Below are 21,248 nucleotides of genomic sequence, written 5' to 3' on the forward strand. Positions count from 1 at the left end.
GCAGGGAAATTTTTAGTATATCCTGCAAACTTACTATAAGGGGAGGATAATGAAAAAGACTCTATAAATGTGATTCATAACAGGCTCTATTTGGCCATCAGTAAATGTCTTTCTTTTTTCTCAAGGGAAATCTATCAAATATAAGATATATTAGAAGTAATTCATTAATACAGAAAATAAATGATTACCCATGATAGACAAGAATCCTATCTTTGATAAAATGAAGTATTTTCTCAAAATATTCCAGGTATCTCATGTTAATCACCTGACCCCTGTAAAATTCAAATAAAATATTGTAGTTATTTAACCAGAAATATTTAGAGCAGCAGTAAGATTCAAAGCTGGTGTGGATGAAAATGCCATTGAAAAGCTCTAATGAGAACCAACTTAACAAATAAAATTATGGGAACAGACTAATTTCCCACTAAACATATGAGAGAACCATGATAGTAAGGTGCTCAGACCTGATAACTTATCAAAGACTGCCTAAATATGAAAATATGAGGTCAGTCAAAGTTTGAAGCCATAGGCAGTCAAAAGTCAAGCCACTTTCTTGAGATAATATTCACACATCAAACCCCCTGGCCTCTACCTTCAAGGTATCAGATGTCTTAATAGGAACAAAAATAAATTCGAAAGTTTCAATATCAATTCCTTTTTGCCTTCAAGCACATTTAATCTTTAAACCATAAAAATTCTCCATAAAGGTCACAAATTATTTCATAAAAGAAGGAATCAAGAAATCATGAGGGGGCATGAGTTTACTTCTTGAGAATGGAAACTATTCAAACATAAATATATCATTTTATTAAATATAAACAAAAGCAAATGTCAAGTATTTCTGCAAAATAATAGTCTCATTTGTGAAATCAGAAAACATTTAAGATATTAAACAATGACATATTCATTTTTACCAAAAATTTAGGAATAAGACCTTGCCAATGGTCAAGGAAATGAGTAATGGATCACCCATGATCTACTACATTCTATTCATTAAGATAAAACTCTTTTAAAAACTGTTAGAATGAGCAAAAATTTCCTACCTGATTAGATTGATGTGGTTATTAAAGCCCCTACTAAGACTTCGAGCTGGCATTTGATCTAACCATAATACAGGCTGGTCTGGATCAGCAATCCTACAAAACAGAGCCTATTAAAATCAAAAAATTTATAAGGACTAGAAATGATCAAAAGTTCTTCTTTTAATATATGCTAAGTGTTCAAGATACAAAAACTGGAAATTCATTTGCACCTCTATACATAGATCATGAATTTGTGATTCTAGAATAGAAATTTAACAAATGGGTAACTATTCTTGAAAACAATGAATCTCAGGGGACAGCTAGGTGGTTCAGGGGATTGAGAGCCAGGCCTGGAGACAGGAGGTCCTGAGTTCAAATCTGGCCTCAGACACTTCCTATGTGTGACCCTGGGCAAGTCACTTACCACCCCCCCTTCTAAATGGACTAGAGTGAGTGACAAATCAGAATTTACTGACTGCCTCCTGGGCAATCCTAAGAAAAGCATCTGTTCTGATTGGACACGTAAACTAAGAGGAAGGCACAGGAAGTGACCCAAAAGAAGCCCCTTTAAAAGAGAGTTCAGTGAGCTCAATTGCTCTCTCTTTTTGTTCGTGGCTTGGACTTGAAGGAGCTCTGAAGCTCTTCTTCTTGAAGGAACCCTGAGACTTTGATGAGACTGTTCTTAAATCTTTCCTTTGGAATTCCACATGGTGAGTGTAAAGACTGAATCTTCCTGAACTTCTCTTAAGGAACTTTCCTTTCAAAAGAGACTCTGTTACTGAAGCTTTTGCTTTAGATTAGTTAGATTACTTATCTTATCCTCTCTCTCACTTCCTTATTTCCTCTTCCTCTCCACATTTGTAAATAAACTTCCATAAAAGTCATTTTGACTTGAGGTTATTCTTTAATTGGAGATTGATAATTATTCAATTCCCTGATGACCATTCACCCAATCAAAACCCCTTTTTACCCCTTACAATAGAAGGTGTTTGTTTTTCCAAGAGGATTGTGATATCTCATTAAAAAACTTCATTTGCAAATATTTTCAAAGACAAAGACAGAAACTCTCCTAGTTGAAAAGAGAGTGGCAGCAGCAATCCCTGACATACTTTATGGGAAGGTAGAAGGGAAGTGATTCAGAACCTCTATTAACACAGGGTCTGTGGTAATTATGAAGAGCAGACCTTAAATGATGTGTACTATGCCAATAATATTCAACTTCTTGTTATGGTCAACTCAACTCTTTAGCTCATGGGAACTGGCATAATCTCAAAATAAGGCTTAGAGCTCTGCCCTGGATCATTACCTTCGCCATTTTACTGCAATATCAAACATATCTCTCCACTGCATCAGTCGCGTTTTTCCATTCATTCGCACTTTTGAGTTGGCCCAAGTTCTCTGCACAGCTTGCATGACTTCCAATGCAGCCAAACCCATTGCTAATGGGTAAAGAATATTCAAGAAGACATGTATTGTGAGTTCATGTGGGAAAGAACTAATTTTTCAAACTTCCTATAATTGTACCCAGTAAAGAGTTTCAGAGATGTTTTAAGAAAGGAAAAAAAAGACTCAAGAACATCTCATTATGTTAACCCTAATTAAATCCATAAATGGAAAGGAGAGGTTTCTCCAAAATGACCTCCTCCCGTCTCTGCTTGTTACCAAAGCTTCAAGAGTGCCAGATTCTTCTTCCTTTCAACAATGACCTCAGTACAGCTGCCTATGGAGTATTTTCTAGATCTAAAATCCAAACTAACAGTAATAGTTATGGATAAAATGGACAAGTATTGAGAGTATTCTTATCCCCACTTCCCCCTTCAATTCTCCCTCCTAGTGGTGATACTGTTTAGATTTCTGTTCTGATCAAATGCAAATCTGATCTATTTTTAGTACAAGTTCTCTGGTACAAGCATTCACTAAAGCTTAGTATGGGTCTTCCACATGCACAAGATATGAAATTTCATACATAAATTATTCATAATTTGGAATAGTAAACTGTAAAGCTATTTTAAAAAATAATCCTTCATTCCTCTCACAATCCAGTAAAAAGTTACCATTAAATTAAGAATGTCAATCCCAACAAGAAAAGGTAGAAATTATTTCCATTTTCAGATCCAATTTTTAACATACCTCTGTGTATTCTCTTATTTGGCAGAAAACCAGGTGTTTCATATTGCATCAGCGATCCCAAACGATCTGCTACACAAATGAGCTCCTGTACATCAGGCTTGTAGCTCTCAAAATTCTGCAGCAACACATCTCTGGGAGAAACATTACACACACATGAGAAGGGCTTTTATAATAGCCATTTGGAAATCTAATTCCATCAAAAGAGAGATCACTTCCTCCTTTGGGAAAATGACTAAGTCAGAGCTACAGCTGAGCCTATGCTGAAGAAATAAGATTACTGTACAACACAATCTCTACTTTGATCTCTCTGAACTCAACCAGATTCAACTAAAAACAAATCCATTAAAGAGAGTTATAGTTATAGATATACACAGCAGAAAGGGACATCAGAGGCCATCTGTCTGTGTCTTATATAGATGAAGAATGTCCTAAAAGTCTTAGCAGATTTTTAAACTTCTAAAGCTTTAATACTCTGCTAAAACTTTTGGTATCATATATGTGTGTATGTGCACGTACACACAAGCACATGCCCCTCCACACATGCTGTCGCCCCCAATAGAATGTAAGTTCCTTGAGAAGAGGGAATACTTTATTTTTGGCTTTGCATTTTCAATGCTTACCATGTAATTACTTAATATATGTCTCCTGGTTGACAGTCTACCTCCTTCACTGTACCAATAAAGAAACTGAGATTCATGGAGATTAAATGATTTGTCTAGTCACAATTATACTGAGTTTTCAGAGGCAGAATTTGAACACAGGTCCTTAGGAGCCAGTCCTTAATTAAAATAGATTTGTTTTGTGTTTGGGGGGGGGTGTTTAAATGCAGATGGGAAAATAGATTAATAGCAGTGACATTTGGGATAGATATACAAAATAAGTCAAGCACTTCTGTCATTTATCTGCCTTAGATATTGAATTTTCCAGAATATTTACTAAAAACATTCTAAAATGGTTTATGTAGTCTACTCTACAAGTAGTCTACTTTGGGAATTAGCCACATACTTCTCTCTTCACACACACACACACACACACACACACACACACACACACAGTGAAGATTGGATTAACTCTCTTCTGCCCATTTTTTTATTTAATCACCATGCATATACCCCACTTATCCTTGGGTGAAGGAGGTCTATGACCCACATGTGCAAAGGTGGGTGATGAATTAGAATTGACTGACTGCCCCCTGGGCAGTCCTAAGCAAAACCTTATCTATAATTGGTTCACGTAAAGTGAGAGGAAGGCACAGGAAGTGACGATAAGAAGGGTCTTTAAAAGTGGCAAGAACTTCCTGTGAGGAGGTCTTTGGCCTTCAACTTGACCCTGGAGGAGCTCCAGCTGAGGACTTCGGATTGCTTTTCTATTTTCCCTTAAAAGTACCATGTGGTGGGGCAGCTGAGTAGCTCAGTGGATTGAGAGTCAGGCCTAAAGAAAGGAGGTCCTAGGTTCAAATCCGGGCTCAGACACTTCCCAGCTGTGTGACCCTGGGCAAGTCACTTGACCCCCATTGCCCACCCTTACCACTCTTCCACCTAGGAGCCAATACACAGAAGTTAAGGGTTTTAAAAAAAAAACTTTAAAAAAATGAACTACCATGTGGGTGAGTGAAAAAGGCTGACTCCTTTCACTGGCTTGTTCCAGAGGTACTAGCCTCCGGAGAGGCCCCTCGTCTTGGAGGAGGCCTTGTGGCTAAAACTCTTGTTTAATCTACCTCTGGGCCCCCTTTGCTGGGGCCCCTTAAGCCCTGCCTGCTTCAGACTGGGCTAGAGTAAATATCTACTCTCTCTGATTTTCTTACTTTCACTCTTTCTCTTTTTGTAAATAAATTACCATAAAAAGTCATTTTGGAATTGAGTAATAATTCCTGGCGACCACACTCTTATAAATTTAGTAAGACCTTTTCATTTTTACCCCTTACATTCTGACCTTTACAACATACCACAGCTGTGAGGGATGCTGAGACAACAAAGAGAAAATAAAACTGTCTCAACCTCAGTAGGATACACTTGATCCTGAAGAAGGATTTGTACATTTTCACCAATAAGCGAACCTTCTACGCACATCTAGGAGAAGAGTATGACCCCATGTCACCTGTTTTAGCTATTGTTTCAGGGGGTAGGAGAGAGGGTGGAGGACGCTCTACATCCCTTCTCTGAGGGAACTAGCTTCAAACAGGCAACATTTTAAAACTTGCTCTGAAGGAATTAAAAGTCTCTAAGGGCTCCACGCATCCATAAAAAAATACTAAGTGGATTTCAGTTTGGTGCTATATACCAAGTGGCATAGAAACAAAAGGGAAAATAGTTATCCTTATGCAAGTTTCAACTCGCTTTGCTAAAAATATTTTCAGTCCTATTAACCTCAAGCAAAGTTAACTTGAAGGAACATGTATAGAAAGTGTTGTTGTGCATGTTCAGGACAGTGAACTATTACAGTGAGCTGGAGACCCAAAGAAAAAACCTTCAATTCAATCACTTACTTGATATGAGGCTGTAGTCCTGGCTGCTCTTCATAATCCTCTATGAGAAAGGGCAAATTTTTAGCCCAGTGATCTTTGAAGCTTCCAGGCAAATCCACATCAATATTATATTCTGTAAGTGGGGTATCGAGATGTGCGTGAAGATATCGAGAATACTCTGTAGAAAAGACAAAAATATTTGAAGTGCCAACAATGCTCTTCCCCATGGCTAAGTGCCATATGATTGTCTAATCAGCCAGCTGTTATTTAATCTATTCACGAATTTTAAGTGGGCATTCTAAATTTAGTAAGTCACTATGATTAAATGATAATAAAGCATGAAATAACACTGACTTCAGGTGCTAAGCTAAAAAAAGGTCAAAAGAATCTAGGTCATTTTAGATTAAATTCATCTATTTTTCCAAGCATAATAGCAAAGGGGTGATTTTCTCAATGCTAGAGCCAAAAAAGGTATTAGATGACTAAATAAAGTCTCTTAGATGACTAAATACGGTCCATTAGATGACTGAATAAGGTACTATTTATCCAGAGAGAACATTAGGAAACGAGAATTCTGAGTTTTATCATCATCATCATCATTTATCATAACAATAGCTACCATGTTTATAGAGCTTCAAAATCTCCAAAACTCTTGACTGATGTAATCACATTTGGTCAGCACAATAAATCTGTGGGGCAACTAACTAAATAATTTGTCCAGAATAACAAAGTTTCATAAGGATCTGAGGCAGAGGGAATGTTGGAGGAAATGTGGAAAAATAGAGACACTAATACACTGTTGGTGGAGCTATAAACTGATCCAACCATTCTGGAGAGTAATTTGGAATTATGCCTAAAGAGTTATAAAACTGTGTATATACTTAGGTCCAGCAATTGGGTCTATTTCCCAAGGAGATCAGGGAAAAAGGAAAAGAATCCACATGTTCCAAAATATATATAGCACCTCTTTGTGGTGACAAAAAACTGGAAATTGTGTCCATCAACTGGGGAATGGTTAAATAAATTGCAGTATATAACTGTGATGCAATATCACTGTGCCATAAGAAGCGATGAGCAGGCAAATTATAGAGAAAAAATGATAACTAAAGTCTTAAACCACAAAATATGAAAACTAATGCTAGAGAGGAATAAAAATGAGATGAAACAATGGAAGATATGAGTTCAACTCTACAAGAAAAAAAATAGTTGGAGATAGCTCAATGAATGTTGCTTTCCTCTTTTCCCAAAGCAAAATATTCAACATTTTCTTAAAGCCTCATGATAGGTGTTTTTTTTTTTTTGAAGGGGGGTGGGGTGGGATGAGAAGGACCAATAACTCACAAAAGACTGGCCTAAAGGACCTTTGCCCTTGAAGAATCCCTTTTCTTACTATTCTTATCCAAGCTATCTTTAGAAAGCAATTTTTGGTATTTTTTTGCTGTTGTTGAGCCTTTTCAGTCACATGTGACTCTGTGTTCCCATTTGGAATTTTCTTGGCAAAGATACTGGTTTGCCATCTCCTTCTCCAGCTCATTTTACAGATGAGGAAACTAAGGCAAACATAATTAAGTGATTTGCCCAGGATCACACAGCTAGTAAGTATCTGAAGCCAAATTTTTTAACACTCAAATGAAGATGCAATAGTAATGTTTAATTTTTGCCCTATATATATTTTTTAAGGATAGGGATTGTTTCATTTTTGTTTTTATGTTTCCATTGCCTTGCGCTAATAAAGATTTGGTTAATTGAATTAATATTGCTTCATAAGAGGAAAAAAAATGGGAAGTTGGCATGCTTTCTGACACTTCAGACTTACCTCGGAGGTATTTTACTTTAAGATATTCTGGGCTAGCCTTTTGGCCTGGAAGAGGGTCATTTAGCATAACTTTAGTTTGTGCTTTTATTCCTTCATAGAAGTGCCCCATTGCCACATGACTGAGTCCTTTCATATACTGGCACACTTCATTATATGGCTCTAGTTGCAGGCATCTCTGGAGGAATTGAAGAAAAATGTAGTCAGACAATCTAAGTTAAAAACACATCTAAACTTTTTATTCAGAAAATATCTTTAACTTAAGAGTTACTGAATTTCAATTCTGGGCTAAGTCAGATCAAATGCTCTGTAATTTAGCCTCTGTCCTCTGTATCATAGGATCTTAGGCACAGATTTTAGAGCTGGAAGGAGCCTTGCAGGATGTCTAATCCAACCTTTTCATTTTATAGATAAGGAAATTGAGATCCAGAGAGGTTAAAAAAACTTTCCCCCAATCATATAGGTAGTTAAGTGACAAAGGCAGGATTCAAACCCTGACCCTGACTCCAAACCCAACATTCTCTTCCACTGAACCTTGTGTTGCCCACCACACTCATTTTGATGGAGTGCCTATAAAAGCCAACCACCTGACATTCCAAGAATTCCATCCGAGGTGCTCACCTTGAAGTTCTTTAGAGCTTCTTGTAAGCTGCCATGGTGATAGAGCATCATCCCCCGGAGCTGGAGGGTCTGGACGTGATTCTGGTTGAGCAGCAGAGCCCTTTGAAAACTTTCAGTGGCTGCTTCAAAGTTGCCTAGTTCTCTAGGTGTTTCACACAATAATTAAGAACAAGGTACAGATATAATTAGTTGATGTGCTGAATGTGCTTTAGTTGAATTCTAAACAAATGTAGAATGTGTTTTATTACTAGTTTTGGTGCCTGTATTCCATTCTAGGCTACACCACTGACTACTTGTATGAGTTGTGGCACATCACATTTTTTATATCTATCACCAAACCTTACCCACATGTTATAAGAACAAAATAAGAAAATGTCTTTGAGGCAGTTTGAACTCTACCAAGAAAAATTTCATTTTACAAATAATAATAATGTAATGTAATCACCTTAACTCATAAAGGGATTCTACTCCTAGAAAAGTCTGTATCTACATAAAGAGATTCTTAGCCATTTTTGTGACATGGGCCCTTTTGACAACCTGGAGCAAACTATGGACCCCTTTTCCTAGGTACTCTCTTCTCCTTTACTTTTTATAACATTTTTCTCTTGGTTTTCCTTTTACCTATTTGATGTACCTTCAGGCCCCTGGCCTGTATCCTCCTCTTCTAACCCATCAAATGTAGATGTCATCAAAGCTCTGAGCTGGGACCTCTTCTCTCTCTATAATCTCATTAAATCTCCTAGCTTTAACTATCATCTCTCAAATGTATCTACTTAACCCTAATTTCTCTTGAATTTTTGTCTCCTACTCCCAGTCTGACATTTCATTCAATAATTGAGCAAACACTTAAGCAACAACTACTATGTCTCAGGCACTTTGCTAGGTGCTGAGGAAATAAAGACCAGATAAAAAAGTCCCTGACCTCAAGCAACTTACATTCTATTAAGGAAGATAACATGTAAAAGTCTGGCTTTGGGGTGGACAGAAAGGCCCAGAGGTCTTTAAGATGCGTCCACAAGCCAGACAACAATGCCTAGTGGATCTGGTATGGCTTGGAGGGAGCCAGGTCTCAGAAAGAGCTAGTATGTGGAAGGGGCTTGAGAAGAAGAGGTCCAGGATAACAGAAGTGTCATTCATTACAGAAAGGAAATTTCAGAGAGCACAGTGGAGGAACTGGGTGGTGTTAGAACAGGACTAGGGGGCAAGGTAGGCTTGAAGATGGGGATAAAGGAATAAAAATTGTGAATTGGACATAGTCTTCTCCTAAAAGGTCAGAGATTGATTTAAACAAGGCCAAGAAGAGATATAGAAAAAACCACAGAAGTAACAATGGGTGAAGATAAATAGTGAAGCTCATGGTCTCCAAGGGTGAGTACAAATGGCACTGGATGCTGGGGTACATTTGCTCCTGCTCTTCCTCTAGGGTAGCTGGCAGGGATGTGGGGTAGTTGCTGTGCAACTTATGAGGACCAAGCTTGGTCCCTAAAAGAGATAAGATAACACCATTTTTTTCCAACCATTTTTGCACAAGTAGGGAACTATGGGTATAGGATACCACATATAATGGAAGGCTTTTTTGATATGTTGCTTAGTATTGTGTAAATGTTGTTTTCTTCCTTCTTTTCTTTACACTTTATTATAAAGAATAATTCTTTAAGAAGGGAAAATGTAGGTGACTTAAATGAAAAATATCAATGAAAACATATTTTTAAAAAAACTTTACCTTCTGTCTTAGAATCAATATTATATATTATGTATTGGTTTTAAGGCATAAGATTGGTAAGGGGTAGGCAGTGGGGGTAAAGTGACTTACCCAAGGTCACTCAGCTAGAAAAAAAATTTTTTTTTAAATAAATAAGAGGAGGCCCATGATGGAGCCCATGAAGCATGAGGCAAGGTAAAGCTAAAGGAGACTAAGGAGGAATAGCCCATTGGTAGGAGAAAGACCAGGAGAGAGCAGTGTCAAACAAAGAAAGGCAAGAATATTTGATAAAAGGTGCCAGTTAATAGTATAGAATGCTGCAAAGGGGTTAAGAAGGCTAAGGATTAAAAGGAAAAAAAACTATCAGATTAAGTAACTAATAGAATTTTGGTAACCTTGGAGAAAACAGTTTGACTTATGTGGTCATTAAAATTTTAAGTTGCCCTTATCCTAGGTATTTCACTATTCTATATAAAGTTGCTTGGGGTTTTGTTTTTGTTTTTAAGATTTTACCAGAGTCTAATAAACTGGGGAACCTGTTATGCTAATGCATGAAACAGAGATTTAATTTAATTTTTTAAAAAGTGGTTATGTGAAAAAAGATTGGATTTTGTTACCTCCCTGTAACACATTCATATACCCATATAATTTACAATGACTAATCTAATTTTTTTCATATAACAAATTTTTTATTTAATTAAATCTGTTTTCATGCATTAGCATGACAGATTCCCTTACTTATTAAACTCTAGTAATCTAAAACAAAAGAAGGAGCAGCTTTGTAAAAGAATAACGAAAGAGCACAAGGAAGGGTCATCTACTATTTTACTATTATTACTATGGGAAAATTTATGATCAAAGAAACTTTGGTGCTTCTTTAAGGTAATTTTAAAGTTCCACATTCACACATCCTTGTTCCATATTTCTTTTTTTTTCTAGGAATTTGCTATCATAACCTTTTGTGGTGATGTCTTTTTGTTTATTTGTTTGAGTTGACCCTTTGCCCGCCTTTAAAAAAATTTTTTTTCTTTTAATTTTAATCCTTGACTCCTTCCAATTCTAGGGTCTTATTTAGGTGAATTTTCTACAGCATGGTTTGCAAACTCTTCTGAAAATTTCTTTAACCACTGTCTATGTTTAGCAACATCAGGCATACATTTGCAGAACTCTGACGGTAATAAACAGCAAAGCATCTAAAGTGGGTTTTTTGTAACTAATTTTGCTCTTTCAGTTCCTTTTGCAGTCACGGCCACAAGAGTCAAGAAAGGCTGCAGCATTCTCATAAATGGGAGAAAACAGTATATCCCATCAACCAGAACTTCTTATCCCACATCTAAGATTAAAAGCTTCTTTTAATTTTACTATGATTTTGGATGGCATACAAATCAACCCCACTCTCAAAAAATACACCATCACTTTCCACTCACCTGTAGGCCTGCCCAAGACTTTTATATGCATCGATAAAATCAGCTTTCTGTTTCAAGGCTTCTTTGAAAGACTCAATAGCTTCCTACAAAAATTTTAAGAAATCTTTGTATAAGTCTATATTTTGTGTTTTACTGATAAATGAAGACAGAATTTTGAATAGAAAGGGCACTAAATACTACATGAATTAAAAGAAAGTAGTTTCCCTTTTAACTCAAAGGAAAGAATAAAACATTTCTGAATCTTATACTACTTAGCAAAATGAAAAAATATTGCCACTACTACTTAATTCACTGGGCTCATGGGTCAAAGAATTAAAAATTCTGTGATGATTAATGACAAAATTCATAAAGATAATACTACTCTTTGAAGAAAGGTCTGGAAAAGTACAATTAGTAACCTACTACATGGAGACCTGGCCTCAGAATAAGCATGACTTTGGTTCAGATTCTGACAGATGCTGGCAATTTAACCTCTCAGTACTGGAGAAACTCTCTAAAGCTCTAAACTCTAGAACAATCATTGATCTGTATTGGGAAGTGGGAGATTACTAATCTGTGTGCTCCCCACAATGACCATATCATAAGGACACACCAAAAATGGCAAGAATAATAATAGCAGCTGCCATTTATATAAATCCTTATGGTATACAAAAAAAAAATCATGTCCCCATTTATATTCTCATTTTATTCTCACAACAATCCTGTGAGGTAGGTACTATATAACAATCTCCATTCTACAAGTAAAGGAACTAAGGCCTTAGCCTAGGATAAGTAAACTGCCTAACGTCACAGATTCAGCAAGCGCCTGAGGGAGGGTTCAAACCAAGTCTTCTTAACTAGACATTAAATCCAGTAGCCTAGGTTTAATAGCTGTTAAGGTATTGAATAAGTTCAACAACATTAATAATGAGAAGAATCACCAACAATAATAATAGCTAGCACATATATATATATCACTCGCTTTGTGCCAAGGCATTGTGCTTAGCCAGAATTCTTTCATTTGATCCTCACAACTCTAGAAGGTGGATGCTTTTATTATCATCATCTTACAGATGAGGAAACCAAGCCAAAGAGAGGTTAAGTGACTTGAATGGGCAACAAGCTACTAAGAAGTATCTGAGGTCAAATTTGAATTCAGGTCTTTCTGAAACTGGGCCCAGCCCTCTAGCCACTGTGTAACCTAGCTGACCCAATAGACTAAACAAGAGAAAAAAATTGTCTAAATGAAAGTCTTCATAAACAAAGAAGATCTAACACTAAGTTCTGAATCCCAGAGGATTTAAATGTTCTAAAAAAGGAAAGGAACAACAAAATAAAACATTAATCCACCTAAGATTGTAAAATTTTGCAAAACTGTTATCAGCAAAACAAATTGGGGGGCAGCTGGGTGGCTCAGTGGATTGAGTGTCAGGCCTAGAGACAGGAGGTCCTAGGTTCAAATATGGCCTCAGACAGTTCCTAACAGTGTGACCTTGGGCAAGTCACTTAACCCCCATTGCCTAGACCTTACCACTCTTCTGCTTTAGAACCAATACACAGTATTGATTCTAAGATGGAAGGTAAGGGTTTAAAAAAAAAATTGATCCATTTCTCCTGGAGTGATGTAAGTGCTTCAAAAGGCAGAGGGATCCATTCTCTTGCATACTATTTTAGGAAGTACAATTGTGTTACAGTGTGTTCTAGCATCATTATGCAAATATTATGTCTATATATAACCTATTAGTAATATGTGCCATTATATTTATGGCATATTGTAAAAGTTAATAACAAACCACCTATCCTGTTGCATTATTAAATGCTGGATCCAAGAGAAAAAAATCAACTCTTTTCGCCAATGCCTCCATTATGTACTACAATAGAAAATTAATTATGAAGACATTTTACACATGCATATACTTCCACTCTCATCAAAGAAAAAGCTCTAACCATAGATAGTATCTATTATTGTATTACATAATCTTCAGGACTTTTAATAAAAGGACTTTACTTCAAAAATTCCAAACACATAAAAAATCACACCTAATGAATATAATTAAGATTACATAAGACTAATACCTTGTCTTTTGTATATGTGAAGCACTCTAGAGGTATTTAAATAGCCCTGCCAAGTATTTTTCCCAAACCACCACATTTTCAATTTTTAAAAAAAGTTCTTTCTTCATGTTCCTTCTTTATTTGCTTATGGGGAATCATCTTTATTCAACAGAACAAGCAAGAGTTTGTTGACTCTTCAGAAAGATGATTAATGGGGGAAAATTACTACTTATTTGTTAATTCAGTGAATTTAGATTTGTAGTCTAGCAGGGACATAAAAAGAAAAGTTAAGCAAATATCTTTTACTAATTTTTAAAAACCACTATAATTAGATTTCTTTCCTGGATACCAATATGTTCTGCTCTTGCCTTACAAGATACACCAACTTTTTAAGCCTGAAAGTCACCTATATTCTTTGTTCCATTAATTTCCTCTTTTCTAGCCGCCACCCATGCAAAGGCAGTCATTCTTTGACCTTCTAAAGTATTCATGTTGGACTTTGCTTTTGCTTTTAAAAGTATGAGGGTTCATGTTTTGTTTCAAGTTATTGCATATGCCAAGTTGCATTTTTCTCTATCTCCCTTTGCCAAAACAGGAGGGGACATAAGAGAGAGAAGATTTGAAATCAAGTAGAAACAAACAAAAAAAAAACAATTAGACCAACAATCAAAGAGCACCAAATCCATTCATTCATTATCAAAGAAATAAATTATCATCTGTCCTACTAAGTGACAAGCAAATTGGATACCTCCACATCTCATCCTGAGGCTGCCTAACATTTACCAAGAGAAGAGACAGCAGTGGCTTGTAAAATTATAGGCAATTCCAATTAGTTAATGGGTACATTTTAAGGATATGGCTTAGAACATATGATTTTTGGATTATTCTAAAAAGCTAAGCCTGGTGGGGTTCAACAGGAATGTTAATTTGTGACCTTTTCTGCAATACAACCTAAGCATTTTCTGACAATTATGTGGGTCTGTTATGCTTGACATCTATGAAATTCTTAATATAACACATCTCCACCTCAGCCTACAAACACTTGATCTTTTTGTCAAATGGAAAAATATAGAAGCCAAAAGCAGTAACAATTAGAATAAATTCATTTGTAAAATCTCATGGATGAAGATGGTAGAAGACAATTTATGCAAAGTATGGATTTCTTCACAGAACAGTATAGTAATTAGAAGACTTAGGAATTAGAGTATTGTAAAATCATAAAAAGAGGAAATTAGAATTCAATGTGTTGAAAAGCAAAATAAGTTTCCAGAAAGCTTGACTTGCTTAGTAAAATAACCCTAAGAACATTTAAAAATGAAACTAGAGGGCAGCTGGGTAGCTCAGTGGATTGAGAGTCAGGCCTAGAGATGGGAGGTCCTAGGTTCAAATCCGGCCTCAGACACTTCCCAGTTGTGTGACCCTGGGCAAGTCACATGACCCCCATTGCCCACCCTTACCACTCCCACCTATGAGACATTACACAGAAGTTAAGGGTTTAAAAATGTAAAAAAAAAAACAACAATGAAAAAAAAAGTAAAAAAAATGAAACTAGAAGGAAGATCATAAACAATAGAAAGGATCTGTGAAGAATTCTGTAATAAAAGCTTTTCTCCATCTATGACACTGGAATTGGCACACTTAGATTATAACATCATATTCTCTGATGTCCCATGAGGATGGAGAACAGCACAAAAGAAACATGTAAAGATCAAGTGGACTAGACCAAGGATTCCCAAAGGACATCTATGTTGGAAGTGACATGTCTCTCAATCTGATCTGACAGATAAAGGTTTGGAAAAAATCTTGGATCTTATTATTTAAAAGAAAAAAGGTAACTGAGAAAATATCAGTAATTCCCCATTTACCTACTTTCCATCTCTTAAACAAATTTATGTGAATAATCTATACACCAATGGCAGCATGGTAAAATAAATGTGAAGAAGGAAAACAAAGACAAGAGATGATATCTGGTCTCTGAAACATGCTAATTATATAACTAAGGATGAATCACTTAAATTCTTAGTGCCCCCAAACAATGCTCTAAGACTATTTATTACAGATTAGTTGCAAATTTGTAAAGGGGATTCTCTACACCAATAAAATCTCAAGTGAGAGAAGAGATAAGTTATATTCACAGATTATATTCTATAGCAGATCAAATCTTTATAGTTCCATAGCTGATTCTTAAAAGGTATAGAGAAGACAAGATTCCACTGTGCTTATTGCTGGTTGACATTCAATTTAGTAAAACAAAAAGTCAACTTAAAGACTCTCCTACAACAAGGAGGTTCCCATGAATAGTTGGGTAATATGTAAAGTGCTGTTACCCTTAAAATTCTATGTAAATATTAGCTATTATTTCTGTCTTTGAAAGTCATACAAGATTATTTGAAAGATATGATAACAAAGATAACATTATTTGTTGTCCCTCTAAAGGCAAGACACAAAGAACCATATATGCATTGGACACCCTCTATGACGTTGCCAAACACTGTTGGCAAGCAAATATCTCCCTATTTTGGCCTAATTTCATATTGATAATCAGAAGATCACCCAGTTATCTCTGTTATAGCATCAAAGAAGTTGCTTTTTATCATTTTAGATTATTCAAAGAAGACACTTGGGTGGAATAAAGTCTTTCAAGCTATATTTTGCTCTATTGAATCAAAAGCTTTTTAATATATTAACAATGATCATAATAGTTTTTATAATCTCTGTATCTTTTAGTCAATTATGAGACTTCAATCATTTTTGAAAGCCTTGTTGTTGCTTTTTCACACATTCACAAAATCAAAGGAATGTGGATTTAAAACTGGAAGGGAACTTGGATTTCATCCATCATTTCAAAGATCAGGAAACTGAGGCCAGCTGGAATGTCCTCAATTCAGGTTGTTGTTTTTTTTAATTTATAGTGATGGGAAAGTAGACATATGGGTTGGTTATTAATATTTTCTAAGTTGCCTGTTTGCAACAGTAATAACATCTGTGATTTTTCCAAGCTTTTAACATTCTACCTTTTTCCAGTTATCTTGAAAAATGAAACCCTGACAGGCTCAAAACTATATGGCCTCTAGTAGATTTCCTTTGTCCATGTACACTTGCCCTGGTTTGGCTCCCATCTCTCCTCTTTAAGTATCATTCCTATAGGTCCATGTAGCAAATATGATGGCACAATTCAAATGTGGTGAGCTCCACTGTCAATGAAGGGGAAAAGAGTTTGTAATAAAAATCCTGATAATTCTTTTCCATTTTTTATCTGTTTGTTGTCCCAACTTGACCTTTAAATACTCTTGGGATAATTTGGCTTAATTGGATCTCTCACTAAGCTTTCAATAAAATTATTTTTTTTCTAGCTTCTGTCTCTCTTATAAAATGTTACTGCTCATAGTGTGATAACTAAGTGGAGAGTCCAGACACTTTACTGGTATCCTCATGATAGCAGGAGAAACTATGAAAAGTCTCCAGAATACTTAGTGGATTCTCTGTGTGGACTTTTATGAGATTCAGGTTGTGCAGGCATGAATAGGTTATAATTTGCATCACTAGAAGAAACATCCAAATCAATGAGATTATAGACCCAGTTAGGTAGATAAATGTTCTTCAAACCCTTCCTCCATTCTTCTCTAAGACTGTACAAATTTGTGGATATCCTAAATCAGTATTGCTTTTGGCTTCTATCTCTTTAAAAAAAAAAAGATCAAGTGTTTGCTAACATGCATTTTCTATGTTCTGGCTTCTTTGTTGTGATTATTACTATACAATGATTAGATTTTCTTAAGGAATGTTGATAGTCTATATTAATTTTTATTGCTTGTATATTTCCCCTTTTTAAGATGTCAATTATTTTTTTAAAAGGTTGGGCTGGAGGAGTTTTAATTGTACACCACAGATCCTCAATTTCATTTTTTCTTCTAATTTGATTTTGATTTTAAGGTTTGGGACAGCTGATTTAGAAATGATTCATATGTCACTCTGCAGTGGAAAGAGCATTAGATTTGGAATCAGAGGACTTAATTTCAATTCTAGTCACTTATTACCTATGTGAACTTGGATTAATTCATTTACTGTCTCCTGGCCTCAGTATCCTCATCTACAAAGAGAGCTAGATAGATGACAGATACATCTGTGATTCTATGATTTGTATTTAGTTGTTTCTTATCCATTAAGATAGAGCCAATTTTGTATTTTATGATGTTATTCAAATCTTGCTATTGCTTGGTGCTTCCTAACTCTCTTCTAGAATAAAGTTTTCATGATACAAAAAAATGTGAGATTTCTGCAGTTTATAAGCCTTGGGCTTCCAGTTTCTTGCTCCTGATTTTCAAGGTTTTTCACTGTCCTCTAATCTGACTTTTCTGTTCAAGTCACTGCATGCCAAAAGTATATGTTCGCTTAATTTGGAAGATTTTAGAAGTTATTGCTAGATTGCATCCTTGTTTTTTGCAACAGATTTTGAAACCCAAGCTGTAGGCTTCTTCATGGTAGTCTTTTTGCAAGTGCCTCTCATAAGCAATGCAGCATAATATAATCAAATGTCTCATGAAATGTTTCTTGTTGCTTCTGTACAAAAAATAAAACTCTGTTAACTCCTTTAACTGCCACTGTAAGTAGGGCCTATGAAAACATTTTTCCATTTAGCTACAGTTACAGAAGGCACAGATATTCTTCTGGTTTTGTTTATAGTAAAAAGATTATTCAGGTATACAAGTAATAGCAATACTTATTCTTGGAGAATAAAGGAAACTTTGGATAATAAATTTTAAAAATTCATTATACCTATATCTCATTTATTCATAGCCCTGCAAGAATATATAGAATCAATATCCTTTAGAATTAAAAATTCCAACCATTTCCATACTTTTGTAATCAGAGTAACAATTTTCCTGGTAGCAAAAATCTGGAAATGAAAGAGAATGCACAGTAGTTGAAAAATAGTTGAACAAATTGTGGCATGTGAACAAAATGGACCATTATTTAGTACTAAGAAATAATGAATATTAGGAACCCAAAGAAATATTGGAAGATTTATATGAACTAATAGAGAATGAAGTAAGTCCAACTACGAGAATAATTTATATACAAGAACTACAATAAGAAATAACAATGAAAGAAAGTGGACTTCTCAGAAGACTGAAATAACCAATTCTGTGGAACAGATGATTAAACAACATATTCCCCTTATATTGGTTGCAAAGGAGGAGATTACAAGTGATAAATGTTGCATACATTGGTCAATGTATTCTTTGGTTTTGCTTAATTATTTTTCTTTGTTAGCAGAGAGGGCACAATAAATCCTGTGTTGGCTCTGTCTGGAAATGACTTGTAAAAACAAAAGACATCAATAAAATTCATTTTTCAAATAAAATTAGTGTATTTTACTCAAAGGTATGTTTTATAACACTTTTTACCTTCAAAAGGCCTCTGTGGAAGAAAGTTAAACCTTTGTATAGCATAGCTATAGGTTGGTTTTTGTTCAGTTCTAAAGACTGCTGAAAGTCTTCATGGGCTGTTGCATAGTCCTACAAGAAAGGAAGGAAAACCACTAAGAAATAAAAAGTACTCAATCAGAAATTCAAACATCAGCAGTTTCTGACAAGTTGAGACCAAAGTATAATTCATTTTATTACTATGTATAAGCATCTGGTTTTAGGACTCATTTCAAGATCTTATATTTTATTCACCAGGATATTTATGCTTATTTTAAGAAGTGGTGGAAAACAGAAATCCTTCACAAATGCTCAACTATTTTTTATCACAACCATACAATTGAGATTATTCCAACATATCTTTCATGATGTAGCCACTTTACTGGTCAATTCATTTCCCCCCAACATAAACCCTCTATTTCAGCTCCATCAAACACTACTTAGAGAGCAAATCTTCTTGCTGTGAACTGTTCAAATGACTTGTTATAATGAAATGTCATTGTATAAATTATCTTTAAAATAACTAGGCCATCAGCTGGAGTTTAATTGCCATTCAAGGATTATTGTTGTAAAGGTACCAGACCTGAATGAAACCAGTTGTAAACTCGTCAACCAACAACTATCTTTCAAGAGTCAAATGACTTTTATAGCTATATGCATTCACAGTCTAAGGAGGGCTATAATCCTCATTAAAGGACTATTAGAAAAGCCAGTCACATTATAATAGTTGGTCCAGACTCAGAATCACAGATAACAGTTAAATAATGATGTTGCTGAAATGTATCCATGATATCTATGAAGAGTGAAAATACAACTTCTGAGCCAAGTTTTCTTCTTTTGTTCCTTACTTTTCTTATCCTAATCTAGTCAATTAGTAAAGACAACCAAAGAAAGAAGTAAAATTTAGACATGCAGCATTTTTCACTGGATATTACTGCAGAAAAGAAAATGTTTTCATAAATGCTTTCCATTGTGCAACTGCCAGTCAACCATCCTCTTTTTCCTCTTCCATGTTATCATCAACAAAGTTTTCTGAGGCAGAAGGAATGTAAAATCTTTCTTACCATTGTGGAAAATATCCCAAAGCAAAAACAGCTCACCTCTGATATGAAGTGCAAGGTCCCTCTGTGTCGGTAGAGTCGTGCTGATGGCTGAAGTTGGATAGCTTTAGTGAGATCACTTACTGCTTCACTGATTCGTCCCAAAGGGGACAGTATCTACAAAACCAAGACATTTCATTAAGCTGGATGGAGATCTAGGTCACCCTAAATCTGACGAACACTTTTAATCTTTCAATACTAATTTCATCTTTCTGTTTTAAAAGTTAACAAGCACATAGGTGACCTCTTTGTTCTTTGCTCAAATAGCTAAAGAAAACAAAATGGAGTATTTCTTTGTCCAATGAAGAACACTAGTGAATTGACTACATAACAATTGCTTTCACATCATTTCACATTCTGAGGCAACAGATGCTATTCTTTTTTGATATGTGCACATTTTTCTTCTCTTATTTATCTTTCAAATTCTACAAAATCAGAACTTGACATGCAGAGTTAAAAATATAGCTAAAAGGATTCATCTGAGTGATATCTCTGAATCATAAAACCAAGTCACATTTCTGGACTCATTTCATGGCTTACCACAATCTTTATATATATACTCCATGGTAGCATGTTCTATATATAGCTAGGGTTGAATGACAGCTTGCAAATTTCTAGCCTTTCATTTGTGTCTAACTTGGTAGACACCATTTTCACTGGTTAACTTTCTAAAGAACCCTCATTCTTTGGGGATATACTTTTATGTTTGGTCATTATTTAGAGGTGAAGTTAGGGTCTTGAAAGTTAAAGGGAAAAGATATGTTGATGACCAAATGGTATGCAGTAACACTTCAATTTTCCATAGGCCACTTAGTCTCATTTTGGAAATGCTCAATCTGTACAAATTTTTAGCAGAATCAAAGATTGTCATGTGATTATATCACTTCACACACATGCACACACACTTTGTATCTAGGACACAAGCGTACCAAATAAATCATAGATTAGTATATATTAAGCATCCACTTGTACTTTTTGAGACCATGTAAACAAGAAAATCATTTTTTGTTACTTCTGTTATCAATTTATAATAAAACAAATAATGGGACTCAATTTTTGTTTTGGAAAGATTCTAATCCAAAACAAAAACAACAGAAAAAACTTGTGTTCATAATGAGTTTACTTTGAGAAAGATTTAACTTAATTGCCATTGTCTGATTTTCTGAGAATTGTTGGGAATTTTTGGGCTTGTCATTTAAGAAAAGATTTTCTTTTTCAAAATTTATTGTTTCCTTTTCTTAGCCTTTGCTTTGTCCAAGCTGTTAATAAAAATTTAAATCAAATTGAAATCTGCCTATATAATATTCCAAAATCTACCTAGTTAAATGACTTGTAAAAAATCATACGCAGAAATAAACTTAGTTATGGCCACAATGTATATAAAGTACACTGCACATATTGAATACTTAAATATATTTGTTAAATGACAGAATAACAGTTTCACACAAAATGTGCAGTAAAATGAATACAAAATGAAACAATAAACTCTTATCTTCACAAAGGACAAAT

General features: G+C 35.1%; 1 protein-coding gene across 10 annotated transcripts in view; it reads right to left on the bottom strand.

The window, feature by feature from the left end:
* Nucleotides 1-21,248, bottom strand: part of TTC13 (tetratricopeptide repeat domain 13) — a 97,704-nt gene that overhangs the window by 26,581 nt on the left and 49,875 nt on the right. For 6 of the 10 annotated variants that reach the window (XM_044676134.1, XM_044676133.1, XM_044676132.1 and 3 more), the window contains 10 exons: nt 19,740-19,856; nt 18,622-18,732; nt 11,180-11,262; nt 8,051-8,192; nt 7,433-7,607; nt 5,638-5,794; nt 3,153-3,283; nt 2,329-2,461; nt 1,044-1,136; nt 189-272 (listed from right to left, as the gene is read on the bottom strand). In XM_044676134.1, the coding sequence (XP_044532069.1) occupies nt 189-272; nt 1,044-1,136; nt 2,329-2,461; nt 3,153-3,283; nt 5,638-5,794; nt 7,433-7,607; nt 8,051-8,192; nt 11,180-11,262; nt 18,622-18,732; nt 19,740-19,856 (1,226 nt within the window). The remainder of the gene's footprint in view (nt 1-188; nt 273-1,043; nt 1,137-2,328; nt 2,462-3,152; nt 3,284-5,637; nt 5,795-7,432; nt 7,608-8,050; nt 8,193-11,179; nt 11,263-18,621; nt 18,733-19,739; nt 19,857-21,248) is intronic. The other 4 variants (XM_044676138.1, XM_044676137.1, XM_044676136.1 and 1 more) reach the window with 1 other exon arrangement.

Source organism: Gracilinanus agilis, chromosome 4 (genome assembly GCF_016433145.1).
Source record: "Gracilinanus agilis isolate LMUSP501 chromosome 4, AgileGrace, whole genome shotgun sequence".
Classification (NCBI taxonomy): Eukaryota; Metazoa; Chordata; class Mammalia; order Didelphimorphia; family Didelphidae; genus Gracilinanus; species Gracilinanus agilis.